Source organism: Sus scrofa, chromosome 5 (assembly GCF_054392235.1).
Source record: "Sus scrofa isolate SSC_HxYL_T2T_F1_AM1 chromosome 5, Sscrofa_HxYL_maternal_Yorkshire_Landrace_v2.0, whole genome shotgun sequence".
In the NCBI taxonomy this organism is placed as follows: Eukaryota; Metazoa; Chordata; class Mammalia; order Artiodactyla; family Suidae; genus Sus; species Sus scrofa.
In genome coordinates this window covers 67,828,600-67,844,635 of record NC_139387.1, presented here as the reverse complement: position 1 = coordinate 67,844,635, position 16,036 = coordinate 67,828,600, and the positions used below count along the sequence as shown (strand labels likewise).

The 16,036-nt window shown below is 50.7% G+C and overlaps 1 protein-coding gene across 9 annotated transcripts in view; it reads right to left on the bottom strand.

Moving 5' to 3' along the window:
- The window catches only part of LOC110260742 (uncharacterized), a 30,413-nt gene extending 16,154 nt beyond the window's left edge, over positions 1–14,259 (bottom strand). For 2 of the 9 annotated variants that reach the window (XM_084956766.1, XM_084956762.1), the window contains exons 1-2: positions 4,596–14,259; positions 3,718–4,454 (exon numbers count right to left, since the gene is read on the bottom strand). In XM_084956766.1, coding sequence (XP_084812892.1) covers positions 5,245–5,883 — 639 coding nt within the window. In that variant the 5' untranslated portion in view covers positions 5,884–14,259 and the 3' untranslated portion in view covers positions 3,718–4,454; positions 4,596–5,244. Of the gene's footprint in view, positions 1–13; positions 4,455–4,595 lie in introns of those variants that run through there. The other 7 variants (XM_084956765.1, XM_084956767.1, XM_084956761.1 and 4 more) reach the window with 7 other exon arrangements.
- Positions 14,260–16,036: the final 1,777 nt, after the last annotated feature.

Here is a 16,036-nt window from a genome sequence, read left to right as displayed (position 1 = left end):
TGAGTGCGTTTCATAAAGGAGGCACTTTTTGTATTCGAAAAAGCGAGGTGTCTGGATCAATCACAGCGGGCTAACCTGCTGTAAGAACAGACAGGGCAGACAGTCAGAAGGCCTCGTGGAGGGATCAGCACCATTAGCCACGACAGTGGCGCTGCAAGGGTCGGAGCCCCTCCCCGAAGGCCGCTCCAGTGTGTTGGCGGCTAGGGGTGCCGAGTCTGAATCAGTGAGGTTCTGAAATCCTGGAAGAGGGGAACCGCCCTCTCCGGATTCCGCAGTTCACCAGGCAGGCCGCGGTTAAAGGCCACTGGGGATTGATGCCATGCACGCCTCAGATGACCCCAGGGCCACCATCCACCTCAGAGCTTCGTAATTTTCACGATGACTAGGCAGTAAAGCAGCATACACCCAGACACCAGCCTGACTTTCACCCTTGGGCCTTCAGCCTTGTCTTGCCTGGTCCAGTACATTCCCGGACATGGAGCTGTCGGCTTGAGAAGATGATCAAGAAGCCAGATGCCACTGGGAAGCACGCTGACCGTCTCTCACAGCAGCCAGAGTGCCTGCTCTGTAGTCACCCTTATTCATTTTCACGTTGGTTACTGCGTAGTTCCCCTGGTGTCTGCTTTGCTTGTGTGCTCTGGCTATCACTCCTGTGTACCGCACATCTGAGAAACGTCTATCTTCTTCTGAATCTTGAACGTCTTTCACCTGAATCTCTACCTCTCACTCTGACTCTGCTGAATTCTAGTCAACTGAGGCTACACTTAGGCATTTCAGGGTCCTTCCTCCTCACGTGGCAGGTAATGTCCCTGAAGACACCAGGGCGGGTGGGTGTGCCTGGTTATGAGTCATCTGCTGCTCTGTCTTTATCTCCCCACGGGTCTCCAGTGGTTGGCCCCACAATGGCACCGAAGATGACTTTTGAGGCTCTAGCTGGTTCTGCTTGTCAGGCAACCTGTCACCATCCCATGGTGTGCCTCTGTCCAGTCTCTCTGCTTCGGCCATTTTCCAGGCCAGTTCATACCTCTCTCGTTCACCTGGGAAAAGACTGTGCCAACGGGGGCAGAGAGGGACCGTTGGTCCAATCGTCTTTGTTCAGTCATTTCCCATCCACTGCACAGCTTCTGGCTGGGCAAGCAGGTTCCTGCACAGGGTTTCAGCTGAAGGCCATCCACAGATAGCCTTGGCGTCATTCTTCCAAGCGTCTTGGACAGACTGATATTTCCTCTGGCAAACCTCAAAATCCTATAGGTGTGGGGTGTGGGCCAGGTGTAGTGGGAGCTTAACAGAGCCTAAAATGCATTTCTCTCCATCGCTTTCCCCTGAGGCATTCTTCTCTGTCCCTAGGCCCAGGGAATTTCTTTGTGACCGGAAACCCTTGCTCTTCAAGTATTTCTGAAGCTTCCAGGCCAAAAATAAACGTCCTCCTCTGTGTATTTTTGCAGCTTCGAATACCTTTGATCGTAAGAGAATTATGGTTGTAGCCGGTGAGTCCATAGTTCAGCTAAAAATGTGGAGCCGGTTGCCACGTCTGAATTACCAAGTGAGATGCACATGGGAGTTTCCCTAAGGAATGGAAAAAACTGGGCTCATCAGGACTGGGTGAGGCTACGGAACAAGGAGGAACCCAGGCCAGGATGGAGGGACTAAGAATTCCGATGACACAACAGGGAAAGGATGTTTGAAACTCAGATTACCTGCAATGCTCACAAGGAGCAAGTGCATCTGAGGAGGATCACATTCTGCACAGGGATTATGGAAGGGAAAAGTGACAAGCAGAGGTGTTATGGGAGCGCTCAGCTCTCAGGAAAAGGACAGCGCAAGTGGGGGACTGACGACAACAACAACAACTACTAAAATAAGAAGTTAGGTAAACTAAAGAGGCAGGAATGTTCTTCTCAGAAAAATATCCTCCTTTACCACACTCTTCTATCCTGGCAGCCTCCAGTCAGGTTCAGAGCTTTTGCGCCTATGGCCTGAACCCATCAGCTCACAGAAACTAGCAGTGCTTCTCAGATGTGTGGAAAACCCGTTGGAAGTGGGTTTTCTCCCAAATTCCGTCACAAGACTCCTGACTGAGACCATAAAGAAAAGGCACATGCCTCATGAGCTCTTCTTAGAGGCAGCATAGGTTAAAAGTAGAATATTTTAGAACGGAGGGCTTTCTCACGGACAGTCTCATACATGGGACGTACACGGAGTTGTTGTTGTTGTTGTTGTTGTTGTTGTTTTTTTAGGTCCACACCCGAGGCCTATGGAGGTTCCCAGGCTAGGGGTCAAACGGGAACTGTAGCTGCCGGCCTACACCACAGCCACAGCAACGCTGGATTCTCAACCCACTGAGCCAGGCCGGGGTCGAACCCGCGCCCCCATGAACGTTAGTCAGATTCGTTAACTGCAGAGCCACGACGGGAACGCCGGCGTGTACAGAGATTTTAACTGGAATTTGATTAGCAGTCTTAGGGCTTTGTCAGTATGTTCCCCGACAAGAACTACATTCCATCTTCCCCCTCCATGTCATCTCCTCTCCCCAGGGTCCCCAAGATCCCATGTTCTTCACTTTTCCTTTTAGGAGAGTCCATCTTTCCCCGACAGAAGTGAGCTGTGCTGCTCCGAGTCTTGTTATGACTCTTAAAGGGGAAACCTTAAGCTTTCGCGGGCTGCTAAGGCGGGCTGTCTGGGTCGTGAGGGCCATACCAAGCGGAGGGACAAGGTCCACGTCCAGGAATGTGGGTGCTCAAGGGACTTTTCTGAATCTTTCCTAAGGTTCACTGTGGCTACAGCTTCACTTTTGGAAAAATAATCTTGGATGCCGATAATGTGACTAACGACTTTTATCACAGACCCATAGGGTGATTCCACATGAAGGAACTCAAAAGCCTCCTGCCCTGGTTTTACAGATATGCCCCCAAACTACTGCACACTCCTCCTGTCAAGTGAGGGAACCTGATTTCCCTTTCCATTAATGCGGACTGGACTGGCTTCTATGGTTACCACAGGCCCAAAAGTACTGGGATGTGCTTTGTGACACACGGTTACGGAAAGATGGTGACTTCCATTTCTGCTTTGCTCTCTCACTCTGTCCCAGCATGGCTTGCTCCGGGGGGCAGCCAGCCCTGTGAGCCGGAAGCTCGCTGGTGTGCTGTGAGGGCATCGGGCCTATGAAGAGGTCCACGTGGTGAGGAACTGAGGACCACGCGCCACCGTGAGGGAGTGTGGAAGCAGGTCTTCCTCTGGCGGAACCTGAGAGGACAGCCCTAGAGGACGGCCTGACTGCCACCTCCTGCAAACCCTGAGCCACAGTCACCCATCCAATCCATTCCTGGACAGGGAACCCACCGAAATCATGAACCAATGGATGCTGATGGCTCAAGCTGCTAAATGTGGGGGTAGTTGCTGTACCGCAACAGACAAGCAAATCTCCCCTCGTTACTCTCTTGTCCTTTTCAAGGCAACACCACTTGGGAGAAACTCAAAGGGGAGAACTCCCTAAGGACAACGCATCTATTTCCGGAGGTTGGCCTCTACTCTTAGAGTCACCACATAGGATGTCAGGTGCTAGCGTTGTTGTTATCTATGATAGTTGTTGCCAACTCAGGAATGGATTATTTTTTTTACCCTCTTCTGACAAATGAAGGGTTATTTGGCTTCCCAGTTCACCCTACCACCAATGCTATCCGTCAAGAGGAGTCCATGGTCTGCAGAAATATACTTTACCGAACGAAGAACTTAAAATCCAAAGCTCCCAATCGGGAAGTAGGAGACCTCCTGTAATTTCAAGCACGCTCAAGTTCCCAGAAGCAGATGAATTGCATCCTTGCTCATAGGGAACTTGTAGATAGGATCTGAAAGACAGAACATTTTGAGTTAAACGAGTTCCAGGAAAGAAGGGCGCATGAGGAGAAGGGTTTAGAATCCTGGCTCCATCCAAAGTGGAACAAAATAATACAAGAGAGAACGGCAACAACAACAACAAGTGAAAGCGTGGGGGACTGTCAGTGCTGAAACCATAGGACATGTTGATTTGGGGGGCAGCCTGCCCACATCCTTGTCTCCGGGGAAAGTACTTCAAGATGTGGCATCCCATTAAAGCTCCCCATCATAGATGCCCAAACCCCAGGCCACCGAGCTTGGTATAGGTCTGGGCCCACCATAATACTTAGCTTTACTCCCAGGCATCGGCTGAGCAGCTGGCATTGACTGGAGCCTCCCTGGTCAGTGTCTTCCAGAGATTTCATATCTGAGTGAGCCGTGAAGATGCGGGGACGGCATACGGAGCTCATACGCAGTCATCCTGGTAGCCGCACGGGAAGACGGAGGCGTTAAAGCCTTCTCATAACACGGAGCCATTAAATCCACACATATTGGACCTCTCTGTTATGTGCATGTTCCCTTTCCCCTTTTCCGCATCAGCGAATTTTCGTTGGGGTTCTTGCCTCTGGAACCAAAATGTTCTGGGGGCAAGAAAAGATACAAATTGTGACCCACAACATTTGAGACACTCCTGCCAGACCCACAGAGTTTTGGACTTCCTTTGATAAGAAAGCACAGATTTTTGTCCACCAACTGATGGTCCTTCTGCCAAATTCTGTTACCTTGACTTTCTGAAGCTGGAGGAGGGGCTGCAACAGGAGTCCCCTTCTGCCCCTTTGGGAGCCTCTTTTTCTGTCACAGACCAATTGGACTGGAGCTGCTCTGAGTGGGTGCGGTTGGGGGTAGGAGGGCTGCAAAGGAGGGTAGATATCTCAGGCCATTTTCTTGCAAGCCGGCTTAGGGGGCACTTGGTGCTTTCTGCCACTTTCAGCGAGCAGAACGCACGAGGGTCTCCTGGTCAGAGCTTGGGAGCACCACTGACAACAGGTCCTAAGACCACGTAGGTGTATGATTCACTTTGCTGTAAACCCGCGAAGCTAGGGCGACACTGTAAATCACTCTTCCCCAATAAAGCAGTTTCAAAAAGTAATACGTCTTGAGGAAGAACAAAACGCAGAAACACTTGCCGGTTGTAGTAGGACGTGGGGAGGCCCGGCTCTCCCGGGCCGGGCCTAAAACGCGCCAGAAGAGGCATGGACACGGCTGGCTGGCGAGAGGGTCGGCCCTTCGGGTTCCGCCCCGGGGCTCGCGCCTCTGCCGCCGGCCGGGCGGTGGTGTGTGGCAGGCGGGGGTGCGCAACGTGTGCCGCCCTGCTTCTCCCGCCGGTGCCCCACGGGTCCAGCGGCCTCGGCCCTCCCCAAGGGGCAAGCCTCAGGCCTGGCCGCCTGGGCGCGCGGCTCGCCGGAGGCCCGCCCCGCGGCCCGGGCGGGGGAGGGGGCTTCGCGCGCCGCCCCGCGCCGCGCTCGGGGCGGGAGCGCGCCTTGCCCGTCCCAGGGCGGTTTCCCCCGCCGGGCTCGAGGGCCCTGCCTCAGGCGCCTGCCCGCTGGCGCCGTTTCCCGCTCCTGCGAGCGCCGGGGGATCCCCCTCACGGTGCGGGGGCTCCGCGGGCCGCGCTCTGGGGGTGGAGAGGGGAAGGGTGACCCTGGGGGTGGAGGCGGGGGTTGCCTCGTCGTGCTCCTTCGCGCGGCGTGTCGGGGGCACCGACTTGGCTGCGCCCGCGCCCTGGGTTCCCTTCACCGGGTTCGCGGGCGCGCGCACGAGGGATGGCGGCGGCGGCGGCGGCCCGGCGACGGGAAGGAGGCTCTGTGCGCCTCCAGGAAAGTGCCCAGGTGAGGCGGGCGGGTGTCCCTGAGGCTGCGCAAGCGTTTCCCCGTTGCCCACAAAGGCGAACGTTGGCCCCACTGGTACCCGAACTGCAGGCCACGGCCCAGCCACGAACTGGCATCTCCGGAAGTGCCTTGGTGGACCCGCTGGGGAGACGCTGTGTGGGGCGCGAGGCGCCTTTCTCATGAGAAAGCCTCCTCTAGCGAGCAGAGAGGGAGCCTTGGGTGTGGGACCCCCCAGCCGCTGCTCCTCTCAGGGGTGCGGTTGCCATGCGGACCACAGCCACAGCCTGTGCCCAGAACCCCTCACGTCTGCCCGAGGGGCACGGCGCCGAGACAGAAGTTAGAGAAAGAAAGTAGAAAGCGGAAAAGAATTTCTTTACAAAAAGACTTGTCCAAATTAGGCGAAGTGCATTTGTATCTCTAGAGGAAAGGGAGACCAGAGGGAGCAGTTTGAGGACAGAAAGCTGAAATTTCTTGTTTCACTTGGTGGATACCAAAGTCAGGCTTGGAAGTCTCTCAGTTCAAAGCGACAGTCAACAGCGTATGAAGTTTTGAACTAGATTTAAACATGCACTACTGGAGAATCAAGTTTAAGGGCAGTCTCTTTGGTGCAGTTAACTTTGTTTCGGCCACCTGCTGGCTCAGTTGGAGTTAGTTGTGTGACATAGTGTGTAAGAAGTTAAAATCATTCAAGGGAAGAGCACTGACTGACAAGCCCTGGAGGGAGGATGGTTCTAGCTCTGAAGGAGTGTTCCTCAGATCCCTTCCTGCCAGGCTATGCGGGTTGTCAGAGTTTCCCAGGGATGCTTGGGGATGGGCTCTGTGCCACCATGGAGGTGTCCCAGAGGAGATTTTCATCGCTGGCGGAGTGTCGGGGGCAGGGACCCGGCTGCGCCCGCGCCCTGTGTTCCCTTCACCGGGTTCGCGGGCGCGAAGACAGATGGAAGTGCCAGGTGCAACCCAAATATACTTTTGCTCCCCATGTTAACAACCTCCCTGGCAGGTTTCTTTTTAAATGCTGATTTCCTCGTGTCCATTGTAAATGTGTCTGTTAAGCCAGGAACTCTTCCCAAGTTTGTGAGAAAAGGGAGGGAGGAGTTAGCAGTGTGTCGTGATGGAGCAAGTATTGCCCCAGGAAACAAAGACACCAGAAGATGCTCTTAAAAAACAAACAAACAAACAAACAAACAAACAAACAAATAGACAGAGTGACTGTTTTCCCTTTCTTTTTAAAACTTGTAAGACGCATTGTCAGAGAATATTGTTGTCTGATATTTTGGGAATGCAGTCTGAACAGTTTTCATTTAGGAGCCTTTAATTTCTTAGCAATGTTATGTCTATGGTTCTTCCCTGTCGTCATAATTAGGAAGTGCTGAAGGCGATCTCTGCAGGGTTTTTCTGTATGCTACCTCAATACTCTTTGTCTTCTAGGGTAGATATTATTATTATGAATATCCTCATTTTATGGGTGAGGAACCTGAGGCTCTGAGAGTCGAAGGAGCTTGCTAAAAATGCAGTGCGAACAAAAAACAGAGAGGCTAGAAGCTGATGTCTGAAGGACTCCAAATTCCTGCTGGCTTTTTAACATATGGCATGCTGCCTCGTTCATGAAGTATGCTCAGGTTTTGTTCGAGAGTGGTGGGGGATCTAGGCAGGGAGAGACTTGGGCAGTGAATCAGAAACAGAAAATGGGGATGAGTGGGTTTGAGGGAGAAGGAACCTAGAAGCAAGCTTCCTTCCCTAGCAAAGAGGATCAGTTATTTTGGCCATCTTAAGGATTCTTCCCTTGGGTTGAGCACCTGCTTCACCTTTGCAGTCTTTCCTTGTTTCCCTCACATTTTCAGACTCTCAGGAAAAGGTCTGAAAATGATGAAAAGCACTGCGTTCTTGGTGTGGAATCCAGGGGAGGTGAGAAACAATGGAGCTTTTTGACTCGCAGCTGGCTTGTGCATGAAGATGTCATTGGCAAGGAGGTAGACAGCCTGGAGAGATCTGTTCCTGTCCCCGAATCAAAAAGCAAAGCAGAAACGTTTTCCAGGAAAGTGTTCCTGGAGGAAGCCTGCTAGAAGCATCCATGAGAAGGGGTCTCGGACGTTCCTGTGCTGTGTTCGTGGCCCTCACATCCCAGACTCGCAAACACCCAGAACGACACATGACGCTTAGAAACGGGAGGCTGGCTGATTGTTTTATTGGTAAATTGAAGATAGCTTGCCTCGTTCCAATGTCATGGCCTTCTGAAGGACAGGTGTCTCCCTACTCATTGTCTGAAACAAACAAAAAAGGAAGTTCAGAGCGGTTTGGCCGGTGGTTCCTTGTCCCTACCGGTAATTGGCAATTGAAGGGAGGTCGGTGAGAGCCCATCTTCTCTCTCTCTTCTTCTTCCTCCTCTCCATTCCTCCCTAATTCCTCTTTGTGTATGGTTTGTATGCAGCTAACAGAGAGTGGGCTCAAAATTGTTGCTTGCAAGATGAATGAAAAAGATTCTTCTGAAGTTCTTTAGCTCTTGAGTGCTGTGGATGATTCTTAGTACGTCTTTACAGAACTATTCACTGGAACCTATCCTATAGCAGCAAAAGCCTGCATCCAGCCTAAGTGTCCACTGATGGCGGTTTGCTTAAAGGGATCATGGCACAGCCAGGCGATGGGCTGGGGTAGACTTGAAAAGAAAAGGGAGAGGGGCCAACTTGATCCCTGTGGCTCTGGGATCACACGACATGGACGTGTTCTGCGAAATAAGTAATTTGAAGTGAGCAGCGTATAGGGCTGCATATGAAGTATGAGAGCACTTGTGGATCAAAGAGGAGGGTAGGTATTTATAGAGGCCTAAGCGCTTCCAAGGGTTGTTCACAAGACTTGACTGTGGTGGCTTTGGGGGAAGCTTGTGGGGAGGGAAGATGTGATCTGCCTTTGCAATTTGGCCTCATATCTTTGTTTTTGGTTCTCTTTTCTGTTCCCTTGAATGTAAATGAATGTAATAGGAAATATTTAAAAGACCTGGAAAACACCGACCAGGATGAAAGCTAAGGTGTCATTGGCAGCACCGCTGGACCTGATAGGCCTGGTCAGCTGGAAACCTGAGATGGGAAGGCACTGAGCCTGAGGAGGAGGAGGAGGAGGAGGAGGAGGAGAGGAGAGGACGAAAGGCAGACACTGCTCTACTTGCTCATTACCAGCCCACATGAAGAAGGTAGTCATCGGGGAAGAGGCAGTTTGGGGGCCATGGTTCTTACAGTCAGAATCGCCCTGGCCGGTCTGTCAAAAATATGCAGGCTTGCTCCTCTCTAGCAGGGAACGGAATAGAAGTCATTAGAACTGGTATCCAGGCCTGTGCAGTTTCAAGCTGTTTCTGGTTGATTCCGTGACACATTAAAGTTTCAGACCTGTAAGGCTTAGGGCCCTCGATCCTCCCTGTCACTGAGTTCCAGATTACCGGGGTGGCTGTCCTGGGCGGGCCTTTATGGTTTCCCCCCTGGGTGGGGGTGGTCTGTGGTGTTCTCAGGAGGAGGTGGAGGAGGATGGTGATGCTGATGATGGTGTGCTGGTGGGGTGGTCTCTGCTGAGCTCCATCACCTTGTGGGGGTGGTCCCTACGTTGGTCCATCACCTTGGTCTTCACCATTAGGTGGAGGTCTCTGCGGTGGTCCTCCAGGTCCTCCGGGAGGTGGGCTGGGAAACTGCTCCTGGGAGCTCTGATTTGAGTTGTGTACATCTGTTGTAAGGTATGGCACAGGAATAGAGGAACTAGGGGAAGGAAAGGGTGCCTCTCATTTTGGTCTCTGGTCACCCCATCAGGCAGTCTCTTCCTTTCGAACCTGCCTCTCCACTATCAACTTCCCTCCCACCCACAGCATTATTTGGCAGTACTCCTATTCATTCAGACACTAGAAATGTTGCATCTTAGTTCTTTGCTCTAGAGACAAACGAAATTGCCTTAAATTGGGCAAAAAAAGAAGTCATGGAATTCTTAGCTTTCCTAGAGGTTGTTTCCAAGGAAAGAAGAAAAGCAAAGAGATTATCAGTGTCAGTTATGATGGCCCTTACATTTGGAGACAGTGGCAGTGCTTGCCAACTATGACTCCAAGTCTGGCCACTTGAGTGCATCAGGGGAGCCCTCATGCTCCAAGACCGGATGAAGAAATACTAAGAGCAAGTGATGGCCTACACAGGATTCACTAAATAACTGTGGCCAGTGTTAATTAGATATGAGGACACATTTGAATGGAGCAGCACAAAAGAGGGAACCAGACCCCAGTTCTTTGCATTTTTCCATAAACCATATACGTATACCGAGGGGCATTGGGGACAACGAGAACACTGGAAGGCTTGGTGCTCAGTAGACTGGAGGAGGCAGAATTTGAGCTGCTTCCCTCTGCTCTCCTCCCTCAGCTGTCATTTCTGGCCTGAGGGAGCAGGCCACATACTCTGTGGCATCCAAGCCACACATCTCTGTTATGCACCTTAGGGCCCTGCTCGTGGGTCCCTGAGTCGCGGCTGGTAAAGAATGGCCTATAGCCTCTGGGATACTAACATTCATCCAGTCGTGACAAGACAGTGAAAACGACAAGACACTCTAGAACAGAGCAGTTGCTAAAGATAAAAACAGAAAGGAAGTCGATGGAGGATTTGAGGTGACCTATCTGGTAGGAGGCTGGGAAATCCTGCACTGTTGCCTTCAAGGAAGAAAAGCACAAGATAAAGCGCAAAATGCATGCCAGATGCCTTGGAAGATGCCCCAAGTACCTCGTCCACACACCCTTTGCAAGATGCCGTTGCAAAGGGAGGACGACGTGAAGGGGTGACGGGGTGGTTCTTATGCTGAGGGTCCACCACAGACTCCAAAGAGAGGAGGCCCTGGGTTTTCGTTTTGGTTTGGTTTTCCTGTCCCCCTGGTTTCCGGTCTACCCTCATGCTGGTTCAGGTAAAGTGCTGGGTGTTTCTGTGTCTTATTTTCCTGTCCTTCTGCTCTCCCTCCACATGAGACACTTGACCTACATTAACATGGCCTCACCCAGGTGGGGTGACCGGGAGTCAACACACGGGTACCACCTTCCACAGCACTATGGAATGGGGCGTGTGAATGGGAGCAAATTGCAACCCCTGGGCCCTGGGATCTCTGTGTCTCTGTGGAGAGTGAGCTAGAGAGATTGAGGGTCCTGATCCCTTTCGCTTCAGTAAAAAGTCTGACCCGGGCGTCCCCTCCTGCGTGTGTGTGACCCCCTCTCGCGAGGCCACCTTCTCCCCCTGCCTGCTCTGATGACTGTAATGCCTTCCTGAGGACACTTCTCTGTATTGGTCGGGCCTCCCTGCAGTGCATCCCTCACAGTCGAGTCAGTGAGACGTGTGCAGAAATGCCAGTCTTCCCTTGTCAGTCTGTGGTTCAAGACTCTGTACGGGGTTCCAGGTACACTTTATGTAGCGTCAGCCAGGGTGTGAGGGGCCTTATCCTTGCCTTAAGCACCTGCAGCCCAGGCTTTCCACCTCCCCCGCCCCCTTCTCTACCAGCACCCTCACTCCCGTGGCATCTAACGAACCCCACGCAGAGTCTCAGCAACGCCCCCCCCCCCCCCCGCTTCTTGGTGCTTACCAAAAAACGGGCTCCGAGCTGAGCTCAGGGCCAGCAAGGCCACTGAGAGCAGGATCGGCAGCATCTTGGAGGAAGTGCTGCGGTTGTTCTCAGCTCCGTCCTGGGAGAATCCAGGCAGCTTCCTTTATAAAGACCAGCAGGACAATGGTATCTTTGAGCTCCGTGCTGGGCGGACCTCATCACTGGATGGAAAGGTTAGAGCTGAGCTTTAGCCCAGCAGGATGGAGGGGGTAAGAGGGTGTCCGTGTGTCATTTCTCAAAGGTGCAGCATGTGACTTGAGCCCGAGTTGTGAAGGAACGGTGTCCAAGCCATCGGCGCAGACGTCAAAGTTGTTCTGTCATCCTTTGACTGCCATCTGTTCCCTGAGACTGTTGCTCTGTCCTTCGTGGAGCTGTTGGTGTGTGGGCTGTGCATGTGTCTGTGTGTCTGTGTGTTGGCCGTGATCCTGTAGCCCAGACGACGCTGGTCAATATCTCTGGCCATGATCGTGGCCCAGGCTCCATCACTCATGGCCTGTCTGTCCATATGTATATGCTAGGTAGCAAAACGTCTTGCTGATACACACATCCTCTCTGTCTGTCTTTGAAACGTATGTGGAAAAGTGCTGTCGTGCACACACGGGTGGCGGAAGGCTGAGCCTCACTCAGCCTGCCCGGGCCCCCAGAGGTCGTCCGGGAGGCTCTCCCTCCACTTGGTGGTGTGGAACAAAGGTGACCCGATACTCTTCCTTCGTATAAACAGCCTTCGGTGTGCTGGTATTTACCGAAGGCAAAGGTAGACACAGAACACTCCGGGGACCTTCTGGGACAGCACCAAATGCATACACAGTTCCTTGAATGGATCATGTCATTGCATGTGTACAAGACTTTGTGCCGCTTCTTTTGTAAGAGTCCATGTCCCTCCTTCCTGCTGGACAAAGGGCTATTCCCTTCAAAACCTCCATGGCATCGTCTTGCCCTTCTCTTCTTCCGTCAGTTTCCTTGTTAGCAACTGTGTTCTCGGATCGTTGTTCACCACGGGGAATTTTCTCTGCAAAGTTCTGCCACTCGTTTCTCCCCATCCCCTATCTGAAACTTATTTGCTGATGTTATATCACCTTCTCAACCCTCTCTGATTTAATGTAGAGTTTCATTTCCGTTTGGTTTGTGCTGTGCATTTTGGGAGGAGGTTTTTGGGGGGCGGGACTTGTTTTGTTTTGTATTTATGTGTTTTGTTTTGTTTTTGTCTTTTGTCTTTTTAGGGCTGCACCCAAGGCATATGGAGGAATCCCAGGCTAGGGATGGAATCAGAGCTCTAGCTGCCAGCCTACCCCATAGCCACAGCAATGCGGGATCCTAGCTGCGTCTGTGACCTACACCACAGCTCCCGGAAACGAGGGATCCTTAATCCACTGAGCAAGGCCATGCATCAATCCCACGTCCTCATGGATCCTGCTCAGGTTCGCTAACCACTGAGCCACGACGGGAACTCCTTTTTGGTGTTTTATGGCCACACCTGAGGCATAATAAATTTCCCAGCCTAGGGTTTGAATTGGAGGTGCAGCCACGGACACAGCAACACCAGATCCAAGCCGCCTCTGTGACCTACACCACAGCTCACAGCAACACCAGATCCTTAACCGAAATTATTCCAAAAAATCACAGAGGAAGGGACACTCCCAAACTCAGTCTATGAAGCCACCATCACCCTGATACCAAAACCAGACAAAGATACCACACCAAAAGAAAATTAATTACAGGCCAATGTCACTGAAGAACATAGGTGCAAAAATCCTCAACAAAATACTAGCAAACTACATCCAACAATACATTAAAAGGATTGTACATCATGATCAAGTGGGATTTATCCCAGGGATGCAAGGATTCTTCAATATTTGCCAATCAATCAGTGTGATACACCACATCAACAAATTGAAGAATAAAAACCATATGATCCTCTCAGTAGACGTGGAAAAAGCCTTTGACAAAATCCAACACCTATTTCTGATAAAAACCCTTCAGAGAGTGGGCATAGAGGGAACCTACCTCAACATATTAAAGGCCATATATAACAGTCCTAGGGCTACCATCATTCTCAAGGGTGCAAAGCTGAAAGAATTCCTGCTGAGATCAGGAACAGGACAAGGATGTCCGCTCTCACCACTACTATTCAACATGGTTTTGGAAGTCCTAACCATGGCAATCAGAGAAGTAAAAGAAATAAAAGGAATCCAAATTGGAAAGGAAGAAGTAAAACTATCGCTATTTGCCAATGACATGATACTATACCTAGAGAATCCTAAAGACTCTACCAGAAAACTGTTAGAGCTCATCAATGAATCTGGCAAAGTTGCAGGATACAAAATTAATACATGGAAATCAACTGCATTTCTATATGCTAATAATGAAAGATCAGAGAGAGAAATTAGGGAAGCCATCTCGTTTACCATCACATCCAAAAGAATAAAATACCGAGGAGTAAACCTACCTAAAGAGACAAAAGACCTGTGTTCTGAAAACTATAAGATACTGATGAAAGAAATCAAAGACGACACAAATAGATGGAAAGACATACCATCTCTTGGACTGGAAGAATCAATGTTATCAAAAGGACTATACTACCCAAGGCCATCTACAGATTCAGTGCAATTCCTATCACACTACCAAGGACATTTTTCACAGAACTCGAACAAAATCTTTTAAAATTTGTTTGGAAGCACAAAAAACCAAGACTAGCCAAAGACATCCTGAAAAAGAAACCTGGAGGTGGAGGCATCAGCCTCCCTGACGTCAGACTATGCTACAAAGCAAGAGTCATCAAAACCGTATGGGAAGGGTACAAAGACAGAAATACAGGTCAGTGGAACAGGATAGAAAGCCCAGAATTAAACCCACGCACCTACAGTCAACTAACCTATGACAAAAGAGGCAAGAATATGCAAATGGAGAAAAGACAGCCTATGCAATAAGTGGTGCTGGGAAACCTGGACAACCACAAGAAAAAGAGTGAAATTAGAACACTTCCTAACACCATACATAAAAATAAACTCAAAATTGATTAAACACCTAGCTATGACAAGTTACTATAAAACTCTTAGAGAAAGCCCTCCGTTCTAAAATATTCTACTTTTAACCTATGCTGCCTCTAAGAAGAGCTCATGAGGCATGTGCCTTTTCTTTATGGTCTCAGTCAGGAGTCTTGTGACGGAATTTGGGAGAAAACCCACTTCCAACGGGTTTTCCACACATCTGAGAAGCACTGCTAGTTTCTGTGAGCTGATGGGTTCAGGCCATAGGCGCAAAAGCTCTGAACCTGACTGGAGGCTGCCAGGATAGAAGAGTGTGGTAAAGGAGGATATTTTTCTGAGAAGAACGTTCCTGCCTCTTTAGTTTACTTTACTTTTTATTTTAGTAGTTGTTGTTGTTGTCGTCAGTCCCCCACTTGCGCTGTCCTTTTCCTGAGAGCTGAGCGCTCCCATAACACCTCTGCTTGTCACTTTTCCCTTCCATAATCCCTGTGCAGAATGTGATCCTCCTCAGATGCACTTGCTCCTTGTGAGCATTGCAGGTAATCTGAGTTTCAAACATCCTTTCCCTGTTGTGTCATCGGAATTCTTAGTCCCTCCATCCTGGCCTGGGTTCCTCCTTGTTCCGTAGCCTCACCCAGTCCTGATGAGCCCAGTTTTTTCCATTCCTTAGGGAAACTCCCATGTGCATCTCACTTGGTAATTCAGACGTGGCAACCGGCTCCACATTTTTAGCTGAACTATGGACTCACCGGCTACAACCATAATTCTCTTACGATCAAAGGTATTCGAAGCTGCAAAAATACACAGAGGAGGACGTTTATTTTTGGCCTGGAAGCTTCAGAAATACTTGAAGAGCAAGGGTTTCCGGTCACAAAGAAATTCCCTGGGCCTAGGGACAGAGAAGAATGCCTCAGGGGAAAGCGATGGAGAGAAATGCATTTTAGGCTCTGTTAAGCTCCCACTACACCTGGCCCACACCCCACACCTATAGGATTTTGAGGTTTGCCAGAGGAAATATCAGTCTGTCCAAGACGCTTGGAAGAATGACGCCAAGGCTATCTGTGGATGGCCTTCAGCTGAAACCCTGTGCAGGAACCTGCTTGCCCAGCCAGAAGCTGTGCAGTGGATGGGAAATGACTGAACAAAGACGATTGGACCAACGGTCCCTCTCTGCCCCCGTTGGCACAGTCTTTTCCCAGGTGAACGAGAGAGGTATGAACTGGCCTGGAAAATGGCCGAAGCAGAGAGACTGGACAGAGGCACACCATGGGATGGTGACAGGTTGCCTGACAAGCAGAACCAGCTAGAGCCTCAAAAGTCATCTTCGGTGCCATTGTGGGGCCAACCACTGGAGACCCGTGGGGAGATAAAGACAGAGCAGCAGATGACTCATAACCGGGCACACCCACCCGCCCTGGTGTCTTCAGGGACATTACCTGCCACGTGAGGAGGAAGGACCCTGAAATGCCTAAGTGTAGCCTCAGTTGACTAGAATTCAGCAGAGTCAGAGCGAGAGGTAGAGATTCAGGTGAAAGACGTTCAAGATTCAGAAGAAGATAGACGTTTCTCAGATGTGCGGTACACAGGAGTGATAGCCAGAGCACACAAGCAAAGCAGACACCAGGGGAACTACGCAGTAACCAACGTGAAAATGAATAAGGGTGACTACAGAGCAGGCACTCTGGCTGCTGTGAGAGACGGTCAGCGTGCTTCCCAGTGGCATCTGGCTTCTTGATCATCTTCTCA